At 29.4% G+C, this 24,008-nt stretch overlaps 4 protein-coding genes across 6 annotated transcripts; 3 read left to right on the plus strand and 1 right to left on the minus strand.

Moving 5' to 3' along the window:
- The first annotated feature begins 1,852 nt into the window (after positions 1-1,852).
- On the plus strand, positions 1,853-3,896 carry LOC140668109 (ubiquitin thioesterase otubain-like). The gene is made up of 5 exons (XM_072896745.1): positions 1,853-1,975; positions 2,043-2,095; positions 2,462-2,761; positions 3,077-3,277; positions 3,391-3,896. Exons 1-5 carry the CDS (start codon positions 1,933-1,935, stop codon positions 3,586-3,588), a joined length of 795 nt encoding a protein of 264 aa, XP_072752846.1. The 5' UTR covers positions 1,853-1,932; the 3' UTR covers positions 3,589-3,896.
- A 250-nt stretch (positions 3,897-4,146) lies between these two features.
- Positions 4,147-5,700, minus strand: Borcs7 (BLOC-1 related complex subunit 7). 3 transcript variants are annotated; one of them, XM_072896775.1, is made up of 3 exons: positions 5,517-5,700; positions 5,160-5,356; positions 4,147-4,552 (listed from the first exon to the last, which is right to left on the minus strand). In XM_072896775.1, exons 2-3 carry the CDS (start codon positions 5,295-5,297, stop codon positions 4,373-4,375), a joined length of 318 nt encoding a protein of 105 aa, XP_072752876.1. In that variant the 5' UTR covers positions 5,298-5,356; positions 5,517-5,700; the 3' UTR covers positions 4,147-4,372. The 3 variants fall into 3 exon arrangements, with proteins under 3 accessions (XP_072752876.1, XP_072752867.1, XP_072752859.1); XM_072896766.1 differs by having other exon boundaries at positions 4,151-4,552; positions 5,160-5,394; positions 5,517-5,699; XM_072896758.1 differs by having other exon boundaries at positions 4,153-4,552; positions 5,160-5,420; positions 5,517-5,699.
- A 5,999-nt stretch (positions 5,701-11,699) lies between these two features.
- LOC140666180 (uncharacterized) lies at positions 11,700-19,798 on the plus strand. Its single transcript, XM_072893090.1, has 17 exons — positions 11,700-11,803; positions 11,905-12,149; positions 12,708-12,973; positions 13,172-13,382; positions 13,590-13,906; positions 14,017-14,226; positions 14,353-14,532; positions 14,766-14,880; positions 15,099-15,358; positions 15,700-16,267; positions 16,356-16,467; positions 17,289-17,391; positions 17,856-18,370; positions 18,601-18,784; positions 18,928-19,103; positions 19,183-19,252; positions 19,367-19,798. Exons 2-17 carry the CDS (start codon positions 12,093-12,095, stop codon positions 19,395-19,397), a joined length of 3,375 nt encoding a protein of 1,124 aa, XP_072749191.1. The 5' UTR covers positions 11,700-11,803; positions 11,905-12,092; the 3' UTR covers positions 19,398-19,798.
- A 503-nt stretch (positions 19,799-20,301) lies between these two features.
- Positions 20,302-23,042, plus strand: LOC140667790 (uncharacterized). The gene is made up of 4 exons (XM_072896051.1): positions 20,302-20,463; positions 20,965-22,238; positions 22,402-22,461; positions 22,548-23,042. The coding sequence occupies exons 2-4, from the start codon at positions 21,051-21,053 to the stop codon at positions 22,863-22,865; spliced, it is 1,566 nt and encodes a 521-aa protein (XP_072752152.1). The 5' UTR covers positions 20,302-20,463; positions 20,965-21,050; the 3' UTR covers positions 22,866-23,042.
- Positions 23,043-24,008: the final 966 nt, after the last annotated feature.

Raw genomic sequence — 24,008 nt, forward strand, 5'->3', positions numbered from 1 at the left:
CTTTCCGAAAAAAAAACAAGGATAAAACAACCTGACGATATCTGACAATCAATTTCCGATAGAATGTACATACGTGTCACGTGTTGATACATATATACATATCAATGCATATGTACGTATGTATGTACACATACCTGTATGTACGTACACGATTATATAGACATAGAATGCAATCGTATCTAAGCTAAAATAAACGGGGACTATTAATTGGAAACGTGCGTAAGTTCTATTACACAGACTATTGTCATTTGTTCAAATGCACATCATGTGTATGTATACATATTATACTTTATATGTATGTACTTACATACAATATGCTTATGCGTGCGCATACATATATATACAAGCATTATAATATCGATATTTGTTCTTTGCAAAGTAATCGGAAAGTTTAACTTTTTCACGATTGCACTGGAAAATAAGACAGAGAATTTTAAAATAAAAATGTTTTATTTTTGTTTATTAGACTCTTATATTATTAAAAATTGTATGAAATCATTAAATCATATTATATTAATATTTCAAATCTTTTAATCAAAATCTTCAACTTCTTCTCTTTTATTTTAATTTAAATAAAACTGAATTTTTAATTGCATAAACTGCATGAGCCTAATATTTACTCTCGAATTTCTTATCTAAATAATTGAGATTCAATTTGTAATTGATAAATTTGTAATAAAACTAGAAATAAAATACAAATAATAAAATAAGTAGAAAGAATAAATCGAATATTTCTCAAACACATGTATTGTTACGGCCTATTAATAATATGTAGTATTCTGTTGTAGAGGTCAGTAAAGACAGAGAATGCTTTCCAGAGTGTACGACATGAATTTTAAAACTCTGATGATAATTGAAGAACATGATTTAACCGATGATTTGTCGATAATTAAGTTTTGTCAATCTCTATATTATCTTTTCAAAATATACAAATATGTATACAAATCTGAAAAAAATATATATCTATTTCTTTTTTTATTAGAATAGTAATTAAATATTTGATAGAAGTTATAGGAATTACTAAAATATATATTTTAATTAAAATCTCCGACTATAATCTGATTAAATTGTCTATAAGCTTATTATAATTGTTACATATTATATCATCTCTTGTTATCTGAATAATTGAGATTTAATTCGTAAGTTTGATAAATTTGAAATAAAACTAGAGATAAAATAGTCAAAATAATTGAGAAGAACGAAAATGAGAGAATTATTAAACGCTCTTCCAACAATCGCTAAGTATTTTATTCTGTTATGGTTTTATAGAATAATTATAGTTCTGTGTAGCAATTTTCAGATATAAATACGCAAAAATATATTACGCTGCTTTTATTTCATTGCGCATAAAAAATTATAATCAATCAATCATCAGACAAATATTTTATATATTTATCAATAAACATACAAGATTTAAAAAAATACTGGTTGAATAAATTAGACGATAATTCAAATAAGTAAATAAATTATATTATACTCAAAAAATATTATTGTTAGAAAAATCCACGACAAATTAATCTGATTAAATTATTTAAATTTAAATATGCAAATAAGATAATATATATTTAGAAATCAAATATATGTTATTGAAAGAATTACCAATATTTGTGTTAATTTATGCGATGAGTTTCTCAAACGGTCTTCAACATCGTCTTCGTATAATGAAATTATATATGAAATGGATTCCAGGCTTTTATCACTTTTATAATTTGAAGAACATCGCGATACGTATCGACTGTGCGAGGCCAGTCGCATTATGACCACCTTCATTAACGCGTTTCACGAAAATACCTAGGGATTGAATTTCTCTTTGACAGTGTTGCCAACGCAAAACACATAGCGGCTTTTCAACTTCACATGGAAACATCAAGCTTTTTGTTTACGACTGATAATTTGACAGTCGTCGTGAAATTTAGCGAAATCTTGTGAGATATGGGAGACAAGTCGCTTAAAGAGCAATCTATAGAAAGCACAGGTCTCGTAGTGTTATTTATTATCGGAAAATTTAATCGAGTAATTTATTATTCTAATTTTTATTTCAGATATCAACCAGGATGAGTTGATACTTCAACAACAGAGACGAATCGAGAAGGAGGTTAATAAGCCTATATCATATTCAAAGTGTCGATTTTCGTCGATCTTGTTGAGAAAATATATATAATCCCGCGATTAAAAATTAAATTTATCACATATACTTAAATTAGAAGCTATTCGTAAAATATCAATTTTGTTTTTATGATAATTTTAGCAAAGTCGAGATATTTGTTTATATATTACAATCATTTACAACTCATTATTTAATTAACATATAACTACATTTAAGTACTAAAGTTTTTTGATAATATAAATTCTATTAATGTATGCGACAATTATTAGTGTTTTTTTTCTTTTTTTAAATAAATAGGATGTTCTTGTAAAAGATTTCCACATCTGTAGACAATAGTCATCTCTTATGTTTCAGATCTCAGAATCTATAGCTTTAGTTGGTGAGAAGGAATCATTGAAAAGCTTAGAACAAGAATATGCAAAAGATGATGTATATCTTTCGAAAGCGAAAGTCTTGGCTCAAAAATATTCTTACATTAGGAGAACTAGACCTGATGGCAATTGCTTCTTTAGGGCATTTAGTTATGCTTATTTGGAAAAATTAATTGGAAATAAGGAAGAATATGATAGATTTCGAGATTTAGCATTAAAAAGCAAGGATAACCTTGTAGCTCTAGGCTTTCCTCAATTCACAGTCGAAGACTTTCATGATACGGTGAGAGTTTCTCTTTTTCACAAATCTTTGATTTTATATATATATATATATATATATATATATATATATATATATGTATATATATATATATATACACATTTCAATGTCTGTTTAATGCAAATTATAAGAATTTATGTTCAAAAATATATATACATATATATATATATTTTTTTGAAACAAATTCTTTTATATATATATATATATATATATAAATATACATCTACATAAACATGATTGTATCATAACATAATTGTAATTGTATCGTAATGTAAGTTTATTTCAAAAGATGAATGAATTGATTTTGATAAATTACAGTTTATGGAAGTCATTGACAAAGTAGGTGGTGACACAGAGTCCAGTCACATGGAGTTACACAAATTGTTTAATGAACAGGGTTATTCTGATTATGTCGTTGTCTACCTTAGATTAATTACATCTGGTCAGCTGCAACGTGATGCAGACTTCTACCAACACTTTATTGAGGGGGATCGTACAATTATAGAATTCTGCCATCAAGTTTGTATCTTGATACTAACTAATGTTTACATTTTTATTCTCCTTTACATGATTAATATTTTTATACTAAATTAAATTTGTAATATATATATATACATTAATATTTTTTGTAGGAAGTTGAACCAATGTATAAAGAATCTGACCATATTCATATTATAGCAATGAGTAGTGCTTTAGGAACTGGTGTTAGAGTTCGTTATATGGATAGAGGTGCAGGAACTGAAGTAACTGCCCACGATTTTCCTGAAGGTGCCATACCAGCTGTGCACTTATTATATCGCCCTGGTCATTATGATATTCTTTATCCCTGATGAATTTAGCATTATGCCAATTTTTTGATATTATAAAAATGAATTTTAGTGACCAAATCAATACTTAAAATTCATTTTTCAAAAGCATCTTAATTATAACGTATAACACAGTATGATATATTGCCTTTAATTTAGTAAGAGAGAAATAAGTTGAATTTATGCACAGAGAGTTAACATTATGTATATTTTTCAAAATCTACCAAGTGCATTTTTATGAATTCATACCTTGTTGTTTCTATACATAAGCGTCATAAAACATTTTAAACTTGAAAAAACTAATTATCTGAAATAAATGGCAAAGAAATTGACGCATTTGTGCTATTTAATATAATTCCTATATTCTTTTTCTTACTCTTCCAAAATCCATCATGATAGAAATATTACATAAATCTTATTATTTTTACTATACATTTGTAATAAAAAATAAATGATATTTTGTTAATATGTATTATTTATTAAATAATAAATATATATCTCTCTTTTCCTTTTTATATAAAAATATTACAGAAATTAAAGATAATTTATAAATTTTGTACATTTAATAATATGAAAAGTCTATCATAGAACACAGGTTGTTATGTCTAAACAAATTATTCCTTTTTGAATTGTTAATGTGTTTTCAAACTTAAAATTAATAATTAACAAATCCTGCAATATATAACAGTTATATACTATTTATAAATATATAAACATTAATATATCCTGCAGAGATATTTATATAAAATTTATAAATACAACTCATAATAAATATATATATATATATATATTATATTTTAATAATATGTTATCGTTGCATAGATCGTACTTGCTCGGTAACTTCTTCCAACATTGCAGAGTTTTTGTCAATTGCATCCATTTGATACTCTAAATGAGTATTAATAAGTGCAAGTTTCTTTAAACTAGATTCTATCATTTCTAATCCATGTTCCTGCTGTGCAAAGTTTTTTGCTGCATGTGTTAAAATCTATAAAAATATAGCAGAATATGTATGTATGAGTGTGTGTGTGTGTGTGTGTGTGTGTATGTGTGTGTGTATATATATATATATATATATATATATATATATATATATACAGATAGATAGATATAAGGTGTTTTGTAATTGGTAAAAACCTGCTAATGATAGATTCTTGAGATCATTTGGAGACAAATCTTCCTCGTCGAAAATGTCAAGGCACCAATAATTTCTGAGTTATAAGTAATTGAAAAAAAGGCACTTTTTGCAAACTAAACTTTTTAAAGTTAAAAAATTACCAAAACTATAATCTTCAATTAATTTCAGTTAGAGTTTACTTTAATAGAATTTTAATTTAAGGCTTAATTATAAAGATATATAATGATAAAAATTAGAAATTTGCAAAAAATGTCTCTCAATATTTTTGCTGAGAAAAAATCGAATCCAAATAATCTCAAGAATTTGTCACTAGCAGGTTTTTCATCAATTACAGGACATCCTGTATATATGTAAAACAAACATCCCATATATAATATAGAAATATTAGTTTAATATCATACTATCATGATGTATAGGAATATAATAAATTAAGAGATAAACTAAGAGATAGTATTACCTCACTGCTTTTTGAACCTCGCTGAATCTGTCTGGCGAGAGAAGCAATGTTATTAACATTTACTTGCACTCTATCCGCTAGTCTCATCTTTGATTCAATGAACAAGCTGCGTGCGCTTGTACTAGATGCTGAAGCCATTGTGTTGTATTGCTTTTCATTAATTGTAGGATAGGTTTTGCTCTTAATGATATCCAGGCCTGTGGATAAATTATTACGTTCTGCTTTTAATTAATATCTACAATAGAAACGCTATTTCATAATCTGAAACAAGTAATGTTATATATGATTGTGACTTATTACACAATTTGCACATTAATATATGGAATATATGTATATATCAGCATATATATTTTTTACCTTAGCAAATATCCTTTATTTATACTTTCATTTGATACGTCGAAATATACCAAGAAAATAAAATAAAAAAAATAAATCAATTCAAATATAACTGCAGAGTTTTGCACCCAGAAATAAAAGATACTTATTCTTTACAGAATAATTTCTCTTATCCTAGTATACACTAAAAACAAAAAACAAGGTAAAGATAGATTGATAGATACATATGTTGACATTTGCTTTACGCGCTCGATAAATTCGTTTCATTTGACGTTACAAATGCCCCGAAGCGTTTGTAAAAATCAGGACCAATCAGTAACAAAGAAATCTTTACCCCTTTTGCTGATTGGTCAATACGCTTTAAATTTGTACGCACGCGCATATTTTGTCACTTATCTTCCTATCCTTTGACCAGAGAGAAACCTGAGAGACGCCATGAGCTTGTTTTTCTTTTCCCCTCGGGACAGTGGCGCTAACTAGATCCATTTTATAGCCGATGGAACTACATGGCTGGATCCACTTTTCGGTGTGTCATGGTAAAAGGACCGATTGGTTCGAGTCCGTGCTAGATTCACAATTGTGGATCTCAAAATATGAAATATTATGGATTTATATTATAATATATATATATATATATATATATAAATTTGTACATATTTTTCATTATTAATTTATATTTAATTATTATATGTCTATAAATATATGCATGTATTTATAATATAGATTTCTATCATTTTTACAATTATAAATAATTGTTCACATCATTGATATAATTTTCAACGAATGTAATAAAGAAATCGTTATACAGTTATACAGTAAGTCATAAGATTGCTTTCGTAAAAGTATTTTACACATTTCGTAATCGCATTTCATGTATTTTAAATGTATCGCATTAAATCGAATAATAATATCATTTTAGTTAAGAAAGTTTACATGTATTTTAGAATCATTTGATTGTTCATATTTTAACGCGTTAAATTTTATTACGTAGTATAGTGCGTATTTGTTACTGTCTGGCGCGAGGAGAGAAAGAAAGAGAGAAAGAGCATACTCGACCTTGTCCTTGACGTCACGCATTCCATAGTAGGAGAGGGGAGACCACGGCGTACGGCGTACGTAACTTGTGACAGCGATTCATTCATTCACTCCGACTTCGGCGGGCGTAGTGCGCGCACGTGTTTTTACTCCGGCGCCGGCGCCAGCACGTGCGTCGTGTGTCTTGCGTTTGCTCACCTCGAGGTCCAATGCGCCGTACATGTTTCCCATGACGATAATACGTAATAATATTATAATAAATCTTAACGTGTTAAAATAAGTCTAAAATGATTCTGAAATAAAATATTGTAGTAACGTTCGACCTTGGTGACATATAGCGCGCTATTGTTTTTGACAAAATTTAATACAAAAAATTTACACAAATTAATTATTACCGAAAAATGTCCGAAATGCGTCCAATATAATAAAATTTATTAATATATTATTTAGAAATTTTTAGATCAAAGTAGCTAATAATCTATCGCGATCAAAAAACGTTATTAATAAATCTATTTTTCTAAATAAATCTATTTTTTTAATTAAGAAAATCTAAATTAAATTAAGAGAATTTGAATGCAATTTGTAAAACTTCTTGAAGAAAATATTCGACGACGCTGAAAGATACATGAAGTTTCGACGTTAATCTAACGATTAAATCAGAAAATATAGCACGATTTAATTTTCACAAATGTATACACAATGATCATTGATTAATGATATAATCACTTATAAATTGACAGTTATAATATTTAATTGTAATATACGTAATCTATAATAATTGAAACACAAGGTGCGCGCACGCGATATATATCATTTTACGCAACAATAAAAATATTTCGACATTTGGAGCACATTTCAGAATCTGTAATTATAATATTCGTGAGGAATCGAACGCGGATATAAAATCTAACGGTCAATTTATTCTCAACTGTATAATTTTATACGATTTTCGTAATCTAAACTAAGATAGGTATGTATTTTGTTTGGACAATTTTGTAAAATAAAATAAAATGAATTTTATAATCCTTAAATTAATCGCGTTATCGTCGCATTCAATGAAGGATAATTGGCTCAACGATTAGATCAGATTAAGATCTTTTTGACAAGTAAAACACTGATTAATGTAAAATTTGTTAAATGCGTCTAAAATGATAAATGATATTTTGTTTTGTAGATATTTTTCTGCAATAATATTTTATTCTAAAGTTTACTATATTTTACTTTAAAATACTTGTATTTTTGTACGATCAACAATATCAAAAGCGCAATCGACAAATTCACAAGAAAAAGGTCAATATTTAAATATTAGTTTAATATCGAATCTTGATGTTTTTATACAATTTTTAATATTATGTAAAAAAATTTTAGTGATATTTGCGACATTTTATAAAATTTTTAAATAAGTTTCCCGAAATTAACCAAGGTTATTATCTTTTGGTATGAAAACTAAATGTAAGTAATTAAATTTTTAAATAATCTTAATAAAAACGTTAAAACGAAATTCTTAGCAAATATTTTAATGTATTTTATACAATTAAGTCGTACTTTTTTACATTTGTATAATTAAATTAAATTTTTAATTTTTAATTTTTATGTTTTTGTATTTATAATAATCTTTTTTTATAATTTTTTTCTCAATTTTTTTATATGTAATGTATATTTAATTAATTTTTTTATTTCTCTACAAAATACTACATTTTTATTTTTTTCTTTAAAAATAAATTTTATTTTATAGCTTTTTAAATTTAATTTAATTATATTATAATTTTATTTTATTTTTATTTTATTTTTATTTTATTTTTATTTTATTTTTATTTTATTTTTATTTTTATTTTATTTTATTTTATTTTTATTTTATTTTTATTTTATTTTTATTTTATTTATAGCTCTGTTTTATTTTATTTTTTTAGCTGTTTGAGCCCTAGCAGACCTAGCTACTCTACTTACAATTAGTGACTACGTCAGTAAAAACTCTAATAAAGCGAAATTTAGAAAGCCCTAACTGAGAATTCGCGATTACGTACGATTTGGTAATTCGCAATCACACATATGTATACTTTTACGCATTGTGCCAGTTGGCCTTATCTTTATTTCTGGCTATACTCATTTTGACTCGATTTCTACGAGCCAGAGATCGAGGAAAAAGAATTTCTTCTTATTATCGGTTAATTATTATCACTGGTAAATAAGATGACTTATACTCATTTAGAATCGTATGTTATTATAATCATTTTGTAGACACGTAAGTTCAATCGTCAAAAGTCATAAAAGTCAAATATAATCATGTATACACCAAAAAAATTATATTCTTGAAATATATGTATACTTTATAAATTCTTTTAATAAATATTCTTAATAAGAATATTTTCTATTTTAAGTTATATTTTTTGAAATATATTATTTGTAAATTAATTATGTATATATTTAATTTGTCAAAGTTTTAATAAATAGCAAATCTCCATTTGTAAAATTGTTTTTATTTATCATTAAAATTAATAATCTCTAATATTAAATAATATACATATAATGATAAGAAAATATTCCATTCAGTATATATTTTTACATTATCTTATTAAGAATATCTGAAACTATTCTACTCTTTGAAGGATTTATCTCTTAAACTACGAGCATTCTTTTGACGCTTATTTTAAGGAAAGATAAGTCAAATATTCTTATGATAAAAAATGAGAATATAATTTTTTTGATGTAAGTATAAATTATATTAACATGCATATTAATCTCTCCGTCGGCGGATCATTAAAGATTTGTACTTTTAAACTCATATATACATATATATAATTGAAATAAATATTTCACGTATATCTTACACAAAATTAGAATAAATATCATGTTTTTATTTAAAAATATTACTCCTTTTCCTTCAATTTTTATATGCAAATAGATAATAAATAATCTATAATAGATAATAAATAATCTATTTTAACAAAAGATACAAAATAATGAATTAAAAATTTAATATAAAATTTTATCTTAAAATATAATACGTACAAAAAGAACGTATAAAAAGAAATTCTTTTATGATTTAAAATTGACTCAGAATCCACTAGAATGCACTATCCCGCCATCCGAGGGTTAAAGCAACGGATTTACCTATAATCTACATTTCTATCTACCAATATCTCTACATAAATCCGTTGCTTTTAAATAAAATCTTTTTTTCACTCACCAACATTGATACGTAACAGCGGAGTTGTCGACATTAAAGCTACGTTGTCTGTAACATACAAAATAAAATCCAAATTATAGCAGCGATTTAAAATAATTAACATTCAATAATTTATTATTATACTCATCAAATTTTATATTCGATGCATATATAATAATAGGCAAATATATAAATATGGAATAAATTTGTAAATTAAAAGAAGAAATATTTTTTAAATAAAAACTTTTATAAGATTTATGTTAAAAGTTTTTATCTCTTACTTTCTCTTATTTAAATCATTTAAATAAATAAACCGAATTGATTTGTATAAATAATTTATAATAATTAATATACAAATAATATTTTACCCTAGGGTTGCTCCGCCGATGCAGAATGCCTTTCCTAGGCCTTCTCCTTCTCACAGATTGTCAGGTACGTCAGAATCTATTGTTTTATACGCGCGATATACTTTTTTAATTTATTTAAACCGCACAAAAATAAAATCGCGCAATATTTTAAATTGTACAAAAGTAAAAACGCGCGATAGTTTGGACGGCACTCCCGCAGTTTTACACGCGATACTTTGGCGACACTCTTAAATATTGTAACGATCGAAAATCCCATTTCATCACGCACGAAAATCATACTTGGAGTCGACGGTCGGGCACGATCAGACTCCGAATAAGAGTTAAGTCCGAAACGGAAGAAGACGAAAGATCGAGGGAATCGATCGCGAATGGGGTTCGCTTGATTTTCGTTCGTGCAGGTCAGCATCTCAGGCCGACTCAAACTCATTAGGCACGATTTCGGATAAGCATATGTGTCTATCATATAGACAGTTCACACGATACGTCATATAAAGCTGGTAGACGGATCAAGAAGAACACTCATTTCATAAATGTTCAACAATTTGAACATTTATCGACTGGATGGGAAATCAGGAAATATGAACAAAAACGATCGCGATCACGACGAACCCGAGAGCCGAGAGCCGAGACGAATGTCAAAAACAATAGCGCGCTATATGTCACCAAGGTGGAACGTTACTACAATATTTTATTTCAGACTTATCATTTTAGACTTATTTTAACACGTTAAGATTTATTATAATATTATTACGTATTATCGTCATGGGAAACATGTACGGCGCATTGGACCTCGAGGTGAGCAAACGCAAGACACACGACGCACGTGCTGGCGCCGGCGCCGGAGTAAAAACACGTGCGCGCACTACGCCCGCCGAAGTCGGAGTGAATGAATGAATCGCTGTCACAAGTTACGTACGCCGTACGCCGTGGTCTCCCCTCTCCTACTATGGAATGCGTGACGTCAAGGACAAGGTCGAGTATGCTCTTTCTCTCTTTCTTTCTCTCCTCGCGCCAGACAGTAACAAATACGCACTATACTACGTAATAAAATTTAACGCGTTAAAATATGAACAATCAAATGATTCTAAAATACATGTAAACTTTCTTAACTAAAATGATATTATTATTCGATTTAATGCGATACATTTAAAATACATGAAATGCGATTACGAAATGTGTAAAATACTTTTACGAAAGCAATCTTATGACTTACTGTATAACTGTATAACGATTTCTTTATTACATTCGTTGAAAATTATATCAATGATGTGAACAATTATTTATAATTGTAAAAATGATAGAAATCTATATTATAAATACATGCATATATTTATAGACATATAATAATTAAATATAAATTAATAATGAAAAATATGTACAAATTTATATATATATATATATATATATATATATATATATATATATTATAATATAAATCCATAATATTTCATATTTTGAGATCCACAATTGTGAATCTAGCACGGACTCGAACCAATCGGTCCTTTTACCATGACACACCGAAAAGTGGATCCAGCCATGTAGTTCCATCGGCTATAAAATGGGTCCAGTTAGCACCACTGTCCCGGGGGGAAAAGAAAAACGAGCTCATGGCGTTTCTCAGGTTTCTCTTTCTGCTGTGCTCTGTGCCTGTTGCCTGTCACCAGAGACACATATACACTGTTTACGGAACTGTATGCGAAAACGGATCGCTAACGGTTTTCGCCAAAAATTTCGAACACGTAAGTGTATATACTTCCGCATTACCAGTAGTGTATGTATATATATATATATATATATATATATATATATATGTATATACATATGTACATTTCACCTGCAGGGAAGTGCTGGAGTTTGGTCGCGAAATCGCGACGTGAAGATGCTTCGAATGATCGTCCTTGTTAGACTAAACACGTCGCAGTGATCCAGTTTTTGAGGGACATGTGTCTCACGCTTGACGAAGTGATCAATATTCGTCGATAACGTGTATCGTTAATTCGTGCAGCGGATATTTCTTCCAAGTAAAAAATGGCCAGCCGGGATCCGTCCGTCTCGTCCAAAACCATGGACGACCATAGCGTCGAGGTTAGCGACAGAAGCTGTTGCCTACAATCCCTTTCTTAATTGCATTTTTATTCTGTTTTATGAAAAATGCGCTCAAAATGAATGAATCTAATGTTACTTCTTAAAATGTAACTGCAATTGCAATACTTTATTGTATTTTTCTTATTCATAAAGTATTATGACAGTATTTTTACTCTGACCTAGCATTGAACTGTCATTTTAGAATTCTGACACTTTTGCTTATTAGTGTTTCTTTATAATGAATTTTTGTAATGTAAGATTGGTGTGATAATTAAATTTATTATGATTTTATGTAAGACATTTTTACATATAAAATTGAATTAAGTATTTTAATTATTTTAGAATCATAATTTGTTTACAATGAAATTTTTCAAGGAAACATTAAGACTGCACTTCTTTTGCTGCTATAATTTATTTGAATAATTAATTAGAATAAAAGAAAGAAAGATTTTGTTGTAATTGATTAGTTGAACCTTTTAACATTTTTTAATGTTGATTAAAATATACAACACTAATTAATAAGAAAAAATTTTATAGCTTGCATATTTTCTGTTATAGACATTAGCAGAAGTATTCCGATGTTTTATTTGTATGGAAAAACTGAGAGACGCGCACCTCTGTCCGCACTGCAGTAAATTATGTTGCTATACTTGTATCAGGAAATGGCTCACCGAACAACGTTCCCAGTGCCCTCACTGCCGGGCTTCTCTCCATTTACATGAATTAGTGAATTGTCGCTGGGTCGAAGAAGTGACTCAACAGCTTGATACACTGCAAGCTGTTTGCATATCTAATTATCGACACGATGATTCTAATCGAGACAGGTATAGCATTCTATATATTCAGCTTTGAAATTCATATTAGTTTTGAGAAAATATTTACATATATATACTTTTTATTTTGTATTTTAAATATTTATATTTAAAGTACACATATAATATGAGATATAATATAATATATAAAATATTTTATATAAAATATTTTAATGTTTATATTGTATGTGTAAAAAATTATTATTATAGATGCACAGTGCATCAAGAGAAATTATCTGTGTATTGCTGGACCTGCCGCAAATGTATTTGTCATCAATGTGCTCTGTGGGGTGGTACTCATTCAGGACATACTTTCAAACCTTTAGAAGATGTTTACGAGCAACATGTTACTCAGATCAAAGCTGAAGTAGGCCAATTAAATAGACGACTGATGGAACTGATTAGCCTTGTCCAAGAAGTGGTATGTATGTTTGACGAACTATAGGAAAATATCGAGAGTTTCATAGATACATATTCCCCATTAAAAAAAATGAAAAAAGTTTTTTTCTCATTCCTATAAAGTTGCGATTTCGAGCTTATACCCCTAAAAGAAAAGAAAGATTTAAAATATAATACAGAAGTATATGTATCTATCCATTTTGTAATTCTTAGTTTATTCTGTGACTAGGAGAGAAATGTTGAATCGGTAAGAGCGGCGAAAGACGAGAGGGTCAGAGAGATTAGAAACGCGATCGAATTAATGATTGCTCGCTTGGACTCTCAATTGAAAGCTAAGCTGCTGACTTTAATGGGCCAGAAGAATTCGTTGACTTTGGAAACCGAACAACTGGAAGCACTACTGCAAGAGGTGGAATATCAATTACACACGTGCACACGCTCCGAACTAATCGCCAAGAGTGCCGAGCTCTCGCGCAAAATATATCAAATTCGCAAGAAGCCAATGACAAGTTTCGTCACCGCGCCCGTACCTGCCGACTTTCATAGGTAAGATTTGTGCAATGCTTATTTATAATTATTTTTATTATATCATAATATTGTGTGTATAATAATTAAAGATAATATTTTCCATTTCCTATGGACTTATTCCATTCCAGTGAGATTGTACCAGGTTACGACAGTGCGACGTTTGCCATGCAAAACTTCACTCAGCTTCAGCTGAAGGCTGACCCGGTTTATTCGGCGCCGTTGCACGTGAACGGACTATGCTGGCGACTGAAGGTGTATCCGGATGGTAACGGAGTTGTGCGTGGAAATTATTTGTCAGTATTTTTAGAGCTCAGCGCTGGACTGCCAGAGACATCAAAGTACGCGAGTTTATAAGTGACGATTATATAATCTCTATAAAATAAATTGTACAGAAAATTATACAAGTCTGCTATTTAAAAACTCGAAATACTGAAATGTCTGATTTTTTTAAATACTTTTTGTAGATATGAGTACAGAGTTGAAATGATACATCAAGGATCTCGTGATACGAGTAAAAACATCGTTCGTGAATTTGCATCTGATTTCGAGATTGGTGAATGTTGGGGATATAATAGATTCTTCAGATTAGACTTACTCGCGACGGAAGGTTACTTAAATACGGAATTGGATACTCTCATTCTAAGGTATCTTTTTATTATTTAGAATACTTTCCAATTACTATAATAATATCGAGTTTCTTTTATGCCTCTTTTTTTAAAATTCGAAATTTAAATTTTATATAATACGAAAAATACACGGTAGTCTTATTTTTATATAAGTTTTTGCTACAAATTAAAGTTATTATTATGGAAAAACTATAAACAATATGATAATTAAATTGATTATTAAATAATGATATTTAATATTGGTTTAATAGATTCCAGGTGCGACCACCAACATTTTACCAACGTTGTAGAGACCAGCAATGGTACATTAGCCAACTACTGACACTTCAAAATCAATACACTACTCAAATCAATGAATTAAAAGAGGTAAATTATATATTTAAAATAGAATTTATATTACAATTATGAAATATATTCAAGTTTGTCCAAAAATGTGTAATTAAAAAAAAGTGTAATAATTCCAAGATATGTGATATATAATATATAAAGCAATTATATAAATTATTCAGTTTCTTATTAGAATATTTTTTCTATTTGCATAAATATTTGATTTTTTATTAATAGATACTTTTTTATACTTGCAGAGACTAGCAATAGAAATATCTCGCAATGCCATAACAGCTACTAGAGCTACTAATGGAACTATAATGTGCAGTTCAACTGCAAACACTTCATCTTTATCTGTGCAACAACAGCAGCAGCAGCAGCAGCAGCAACAACAACAACAACAACAACAACAACAACAACAACAACTACAACAACAGGATGCAGGCGACTCGATGACCAATTCGAACGTTATACGAACAATTGACACATATCCTACTACAAATGGAACACCAATAAGGTATAATATTGCAATGTCTGTTTTACACTAGATTAATCGAACTGTTTCTCGAAGAATGTTTCAATTTATGGCCAATCTCCTACAATGGTAAATGTCCAAATTTTTAAGTGAATTAAGTTACAATAAAGTTTATGTGTATCATTGATGTTATGATTTCGAAAATCGAAAATTATGAAAATTAAAAAAGATAGGAGATTGAAATAGAAATAGTGAAATTTGAAAGATTAAATTAATATTTTTTCAATTATTTGAAAGTAAAATCATAAGTTTTTAAATATATTTTTTAAATATATTTCTAGAGAATATTTTCAATAACGAAATACATTTTTTGTTTCTAATAGATCCATATCAAGTACACTTCCCAGTAATAACAGCAACACAATGATACCGAACGATCAGTTATTGCCGATGTGCGAATTGAATCTCTCAAGTATGCATCTTCTCGGATCTACTACGCCGACGTTGTCAAAAACATCGTTAAAAACGCACCGTGCCAGCAACAATCTAAATATCATTGAGACGGAGAGCAACCTATTGTTACGTCACACCAACAATGATGTGTCGCTCGGAGAATGTCAAGCCGAGAAAATTCACTTGACTTTCTCGTCATCGCCCTATTCGCCCGGTGACGTACTCGTCGGTCAGCAGCCGTTGAATTTATCGTTTAATAACAGCACCAGTGATCCCTTATTATCCGTGTCGACGTTATCATCAGTGACTGATAATCAACGGATCAATGACTGTTTGACCGTGACGGAAAACGAAGTCGCGCAGCGCTGCACGAACGATGCGTCGCCAGGTGAATGCCAAGAAGCTGCTGCAGTTGGTGTACCAGCTACCCCATCGTTTTATCTATCGTCAACGTTGAATCTCTCGTCCAGCAGCAGTAGCAGCAGTAGTGAGAGTGGCGTGAGTATACATTCTTTCTATTTTAATCTTTAACCGTTTACTGCGCGACTTTTGTCGAGAATAATCCTCTATTGTTCTACACTTGTAGGAATTGAGCGAACCCGACCTTTTTATGGACGAGTGTGAGCACAACGAGCCCAACGTCACGCTTTTGGACCTGACAAATGACGAAAACGACGTGGACGACGAAACGATGTCAGGTATGCGAGTTACATACGCAAACAAAATATATATCGTATACTGATAGAACGTATACTGATAAAAAATAACAATATTGCGAAAGAGAAAAGTGTTAAATAACAAATCTTAGAGTCAATCGATTGTCAACAAAATAATTGAAGACTATCTTAGCGATTAATTAAAATTATAAAAATGCAAATTCAGAAAGTTAAGTAATGTATTGCAAAATTAGGTGCTAGTTCGAACAGAGAATTGTCCAGGGATGAGCGAAGACAACGAATGTGTGCGATAGATAAAAACGTTGAAAGCGAAAACTTCATGAATCAAAAACAAGAAGAATGTGTGAAAGAAAATCTCAAGTGCACGATTTCCAATAGTTTTTATGCTATTTCGTAGGATCCTACATTTACTCTTATCTTGATACATAAAAATTTCTATATTTTAAATTTATTCTATCTTGAATCATTGTAATTAATACAATTATTCCAATATCATGTGCAATTTTCCATGTATATTTTATACATTGCATTTTTATTTGAAATTATTTTATACATTGCATTTTTATTTGAAATTATTTAATTATTGGAATACAAAAATCACATACAAAGATCCATTATACATATTTATCACAAATATAATATTAAATTATAATTATATTCATCATTATTATATATTTTTAATAAAGTATAATACAAATATGACAATTTTTTATTAATATAAAAATATAGTAATATATACAAAATATATATTAGAAAAATCTGTATGATAAATGACTAAAACAAATAATATAAGATTAAGATAAAACTATTTGCATTTTAATAATAAATTATAATATTTTTAGGAGAAAACGACATTGAAGTCGCGGAATCTCTCGCATCATGGGTTCAAAACAAGCAGCGTAAGAAACAACAGAACAATAGGAACACTGTTACAGATACATGCAGGTATACTTAATATAATTATATTAGAACAATGAGAGAAAAAATGTAATAACTATATAATTATAAATATGTCAAGAGTATTATTTAAATAGAATTGAATTATTAATCTTATATAAAATGCAACTTTTAGCTTGATTAAATTACAAAAACAAAATTTTGTGTTTTTTTTATTTAATAGAAATAAATAATGTATGATAGGGATTTAATCTTACATATTAGCATATAATTAAATAATAAATTAATATAATTAAATAATAAATTATTAAAAAGATGGAATCCCTAAAAAGAGATTATTAGATAAATAAACATTTTTTATTTAATTGTGAAAAAAAGAGATTCTTTAGATCCAGAAAGTATTTATATTTAAGATAAAATTTGAGTAGATAGAGAATATTGTCAACAATTTTTCAAATCTTATGTGGTTATACATATATAATTATACATAATAACAAAACTTTTTGATTCAGGTTGAGGGAAATAATGCTACTGCACTTGTTCGAGATACAGGACAGGAATTCCGCGTGGACCTCCCTATGTCTCGGCCAACAAGCGGACGAAAGCTGCGACTCTAGGAGTTCGCTGGCGAATTTGCGACGTCACAGTTCCAGTCCATCACATTATAATCCTGCGATACAATCTACCGCGACTGCGGCCTATTCGCACAAGCATCCTGAACTAGATACCGCGGCCTGTAACGATTTAAGTCTGAGTAGCGATAAGAAACATCCCAATATCGCTTTACATCACTCTCAACAGGCAACTTATGGTGCTAAGGCCAAATATAATAAACTGTCGAGCTTTTGTCGATCGGAACTGATAGCTGCGACAATGCCTTCTGGTAGTCAAATAACTAGATCCGAGCCGGCAACACGTTCCAATTCAATAGACTGTGAGAGAGATATCTCAAAACTGCCAGTAATTAATAAAATCAATCAGGATGTAGAATCGCCTAGTCTACGTCTAGATTTGATAGTGCCAAATGGTAAGTGAAAGGATATTATGTAAATGCAAGGAAATGATATTAAATCAATAGTGAGCAAAAGAACTTTATAAAAACAAAACAAATGAAAAAAGAAAATATTAATAAATTTACCTGTCTTTAAACAAAAATTTCTAAAAGAAATCAAATGTAAGTCTAATAGCTTCTGTTGCAACATTATTTTTCAATTTATGATTACAAGAAGTGACAAGAAGAAAAATTATTTGTTTCAGTACTTTTAGACAGTAACAAAATTATGTCCAAGCATTTATTATCACGACGTCAGTCCTCTCCAAGCTCATCCACTAGCATGAATTTGAACAACAGCAAGATATTCGAAATTGACCAATTACTCGAAACCATTCATTTGTCGTCGGGATTACAGAAAGATGAAGTGACGTGCAGCGCAAAATTAAGGTAAGAACAAAGATATAGTTGACTGCAGGAAAACAAAACATCCTTGGAAACAAATAAAAGAACATCTTATTTATATCCTTTTATATTTATTACTTTTTACTTACGTGATAATTTTAATTTGTAATGATATCTTTAATGCATAGGAAAAATGCTTCATCTGATGTAAAAAGTAACGCTTGCACTGCCAGTGGAAGCTCCGCTGCACTCTCGCTAACGCAAGAGAGCACATTGTCACCTACAAACACTGCAATAACAGCGAACGATATTCTTACTCCCAGCACTTTCAGCTGGTCACCAGCATTGTATCAGCACACACATGGTAAATACCTTATTCTAATTTTCTTCTTTTAAAATATTAATTTTATTCTTTTAATTCCATAACTTGTTTCATCTTGTAGGACAAAAACCTGTTCTGGATATTGCTGTACAAGGTTCTTTGAATGAAACTCCTAGTAAGACTATTGATAAGTAAGTTTATTTATAAATTGCTTATTGAATGCATTGAATGACTTTTGAAAGATGTCTTATATGTGTGGATTATAAATTAACTTGTAATTCTACCATTTTTATATGTTTGTGCAGATCTATGGAGGAAGCTGCCAGTTCGCTGTAATAATATATAACTTAACATTAGCATTTCTGTGATTTCAATTTCGGGTATTAATGTAATTATAATCGCAAGATTGACGAAAAAAAACAATTATTTAATCTTAAATTATTATATCAAATATGATAGTTTTGAAATTAAGATGTATGTTTATGTTGTTATGTTTGTTTTTATTTCTTTACAACAGAATCTGAGAGCAAGCGCAGGAGCTCATGTCATTTCTTTCTCTTACTTAGTACAAAGTAGGATAATATAATTGCTCTATTTTCAGCTCCTACTTATAATTACATATGTGAATTTATTATTTCCAATATTTCATTCCAAGAAATGTAGAATATATTTTTTTCCTTATTTAATATTATTTATTTTTCATATGTGAATTGTCTATATGTCCAGAGAATAATAATAATTGAGATTAGCATAATAGTAAATAGTAACTAAACTTATTATTATGATCAATTCCCTCTTTCCTGTGTGTGCGTATAACTTAGGCAATTTTATTCTAAAAAAAAATATTTCATTATAATTTTATTTATGCCTCTGAAACATACAAGTTATATAAAATCTTATATATTTTATTTAAATATTTTTAATTCTTGCTCATTCAATATATAACAATAACAAATATATATATATATATATATTTGTTTACTTATTATTTATTTATTTATTTATTATAATTTGTTACAGAATTATATTTTATTTAATTTACAAAGAGAAATTAAAGATTAAACATATATGCAATTAATAAAAATTTTATCCTCTAATATAAAAATAAGAACATATTCAGTAATTAAATTTTCAATATATATTTTGTTTTTAATTATCTCTTGCTACTTTTAGAAAAAATGTATATATACCTATAGAAAAAAGCAAATTATAAATTTGGCTACATTCAAAAAGGAACAGAATCAAATTTATCAAAATGGCGGCACGCTGTGTAGTGGAAGTGATTGACGTATCAATTGTTGCTGATTATAAACAATTTGATGTGCTAACATTATTGAATATTGCCTTTAATTAAACGAGGAGATGTATGCAATTAATTAAGGATAACAAGATTACGAATAAGGTATATCGTTCTGCTGTTTTTGATTTACGTGTGATAAAATTCCAAATTGCAGAAGACACATCTGTTAATAGTGGAATAACATTGTTACGATTATATGATTGTCAGTAATTTATAATCAATGTCTGAGAAAAATCTTAATTCAAAAGTAATTTAAAGACGTAGAATCTTTATATTTAATTAAAATTGAAAAATTTTTAATATAAATTTCAAAGGTTAGGTCGACTATCATTGATTAACTTTGACTATATTTTGACATTTATTATGCGTTTATAGATTCAGATATTACTGAAAAAAAGAATTGGCAAGTCATTGTAAGAAAACTTGTTGCTTTTTCGAAACAATTATTGTTTTCAAATATTATTACTGTTTTTCAGTTTTAAAAAGATGAATAATCCCCTTATAAAAATAAAACAAGTATACAGTTTATGCAAAAGCAGAATATTTCACTGTATAATAATTATAAAATATATTTACTAATCACTAATTATTGTATGCATTCAGGTGACAATCTGTATGATAAACTGGACAAAGATATGGATACAGTGACAATTCGTAGTTAAATGTCGATCTGCAATTAAACCGACACAATGGACAATCTGTCAGATTCATTTCGAGGGGAATTGGACTCGGTGACTTCGACAGATTCTCTCCAATTAACTACTGATGAATTTCATTTGCGACACCTGTCCACACCCGATGTCTCGAATATCGAATTGTCTAAGCGAGTGGCTTTGTTGGAACTCGAGAACGAGCGGCTGCGCGTTGATCTGGAAAATGCGCGGATCGATCTTAACGCTCGGATCGCCGCGAATCAGGGTCTCAAGGGCAAGATAACCGAACTGTTTGTCGAGATGCAAACGGTTCTGCGAGACAAGCAAAAGCTGCAGAACACGTTGACCGACACCAACAGTCGTCTTTCCACAGCGGAGGCTTCCGCGAAGTGGTACCAATCACAGATGCATATTCTGATGGCCGGCAAGAAGAGTCTGCAGGTGGAAATAGACACGTATCAGAACATATTAAAACAACGGCAGCGGACAATAGCGGATATAAACGCTAGTTACAAGAAACTAAGCATTGAATATACTGAACTCGTGCAACAGTTTCAGAGGGAAAAGCAGGAGATGCAAAATGCAATGAAGGATCTGCAATTGCGAATCCAATCTATCGATACGATACAGGAGACATCAGATAGAAATTCGACTGATAGTCCAGCAGACGTATCTATGGTGTTGGAAGCGACCGAGGACGAATTGCGAAATACCAAAACCGAGCTGAAGACACTGGAGCAGTGTTTGCTGGGCAATGAGATGGCCAGGATGTCCATGGAGAACACGTTGAGCAAGCAACGAGTCTTCATCGCGTCTATGGAAGAGAGCATACAAAAATGTGAGGTGGAAAAAAACGAGACCGCCGATCTATTGCGGAAGACGCAGTTCGAAATACAGAAATTGAGGTCCGAGAACGAGACGTTGCAAACTACCCTATTAACGTCGAAACGAGAGCAAAGTCAGGTAGAGGATGCGATATCTCATCTAAGAATACAGCTGACCAAGATGATAGCGCAATACAAGTTATTGAAATCCAAAAATGCAGAATCCGAAGAGAAGTTGAGTAATATGCAGGATCTCGCAAGTGAGAATAAACGATTGAGGACCTTATCGCACAAAGCTAACAGTGCTCTGCTGAAGAAGCTCAGAGAAGAGAAGACTAAAATAAAAACTTTAGAGCAGAAACTCCATTGCAAGCAGATGAATGATCAACTTAATAACATGGTACTTATATTTTCATACTATAATACTTAATAAAATCATTATCTTTCATAATCTGTAATTATGACACAATTAATACGAAGATATATAATTTTGTGACTAAATAAATAGTATATAAGATTGTATTCTATATGATTATACTTGAAATCTTATTATTTTTATTTAGAAAAACAAAACGGAACATTCTTTGCGCGAGTGTTTGAAACAAGTTCTCTCACGAAACAAGGTAATTTATTTCACTAAAACCTATATTATCAATAAATATGAAGAAGACAATCGATAAAGATATTGATACTAACAAGCATTTTACAGGATTTACAGGAGCATTTGAAATCTGTGACTAGAATAACCGACGAGAGTATCGATGAAGGATACGGTGATAGTAACAGTATTAACGCCTCCTCAATTTCACTGGACATTCCGTCGCCGTTCCTCATGAATTCGGTATTGCTGAACAACGCTGTCGACGTTCTTGCGCGAAGCAAAAATTTTGCTTTGCCGATGCAAGAAAAGTTGAACGCGCTTCAATCGAAGATGGAAGTATTTCGAGATCAATGTGACGCGTTAAGTCAACGAAAGAATCTTCATTCCAATATCGACAATGTGATTCCTCTGAGAGATTCCACATAGTTCAAGGTATGTCTTTTGTTCGCGGATATGCGAATAAAATATAGCCTTAGAAAAAGAGAGACAGAGTAATTACATTTTTCTATACGATATATATTTATGTATATCGTATTTAATTGAAAGAATTTAATTCTAGAATCATAATTAGCAAAATAAAACGCATTACTACTGTATATATATATATATATATATATATATATATATATATATATATATATGTTAAAAAGAAAAATTAAAAATACCATACTTGTATTATTGGTTGAAGTATAAAAAAACAAGGTTGTAAAATGACGTCAGTATTTGTTATATATTTTTGAATATTTGTTGTGAATGTTATATATTTATTCCTAACTTATGTAATTATGCGCGCGAAATATTAGATTTATTCGCTTTGAAATTTATTAAAGAACTAGATAATGGAAGCAATTTATTAATGTCGTGTAGTAAATAAATATAAATATGTATAATATGTATCATAATTATATAAAACTTACATAAAACGCGACAATTAATATATTATTATTCTAATATGTAAGAAATAGCTGATGTAATATGTTAGTATTACATGTAATGAGAAGTATTTATATTGATAAAGAGAAATTTTATAAAAAGAGAGATGTACTAGAAAATCTTGCAAAGATGGCTACAACCTGTGTGAATATGTTTTATTAAAAATAAAATGAGACATGTATACACAAGAGATAATGAATTAGCAAGTGCGACAATACGTATCGTTATATTTGTGTACTTACAGCTACAATGAAACAAATGTAGATGTAGAGACAGTATATAAACATTCTCTCGTACATCTTGCGTATATTGTAACGTAACAGTATTTGTAGAAACAATAAAGCTGCAGATCTTCCAGATATTCGTTAAGCATAAAGATTTATTCGACACTTAAATTCGATATGAAAAAATCATAGAAATGTAAATCACACCAATTTTTCTCTCTTTTTTTTTACAATAGAGATACATGATTACTTATATAATATGTATATATATGTTTATACTCTTTAACGATTTCATTTCTAATTTTTGTATACTTCTGAACATTTAATTTTCTCTCTAACTCTTATTCTTACAGTACGTAAGAAGGGCGATTCACAATTCAATGTTAATTAATACATGGACACTAATGTAAAT

This window comes from Anoplolepis gracilipes, chromosome 1, assembly GCF_047496725.1.
Source record: "Anoplolepis gracilipes chromosome 1, ASM4749672v1, whole genome shotgun sequence".
Lineage (NCBI taxonomy): Eukaryota > Metazoa > Arthropoda > Insecta > Hymenoptera > Formicidae > Anoplolepis > Anoplolepis gracilipes.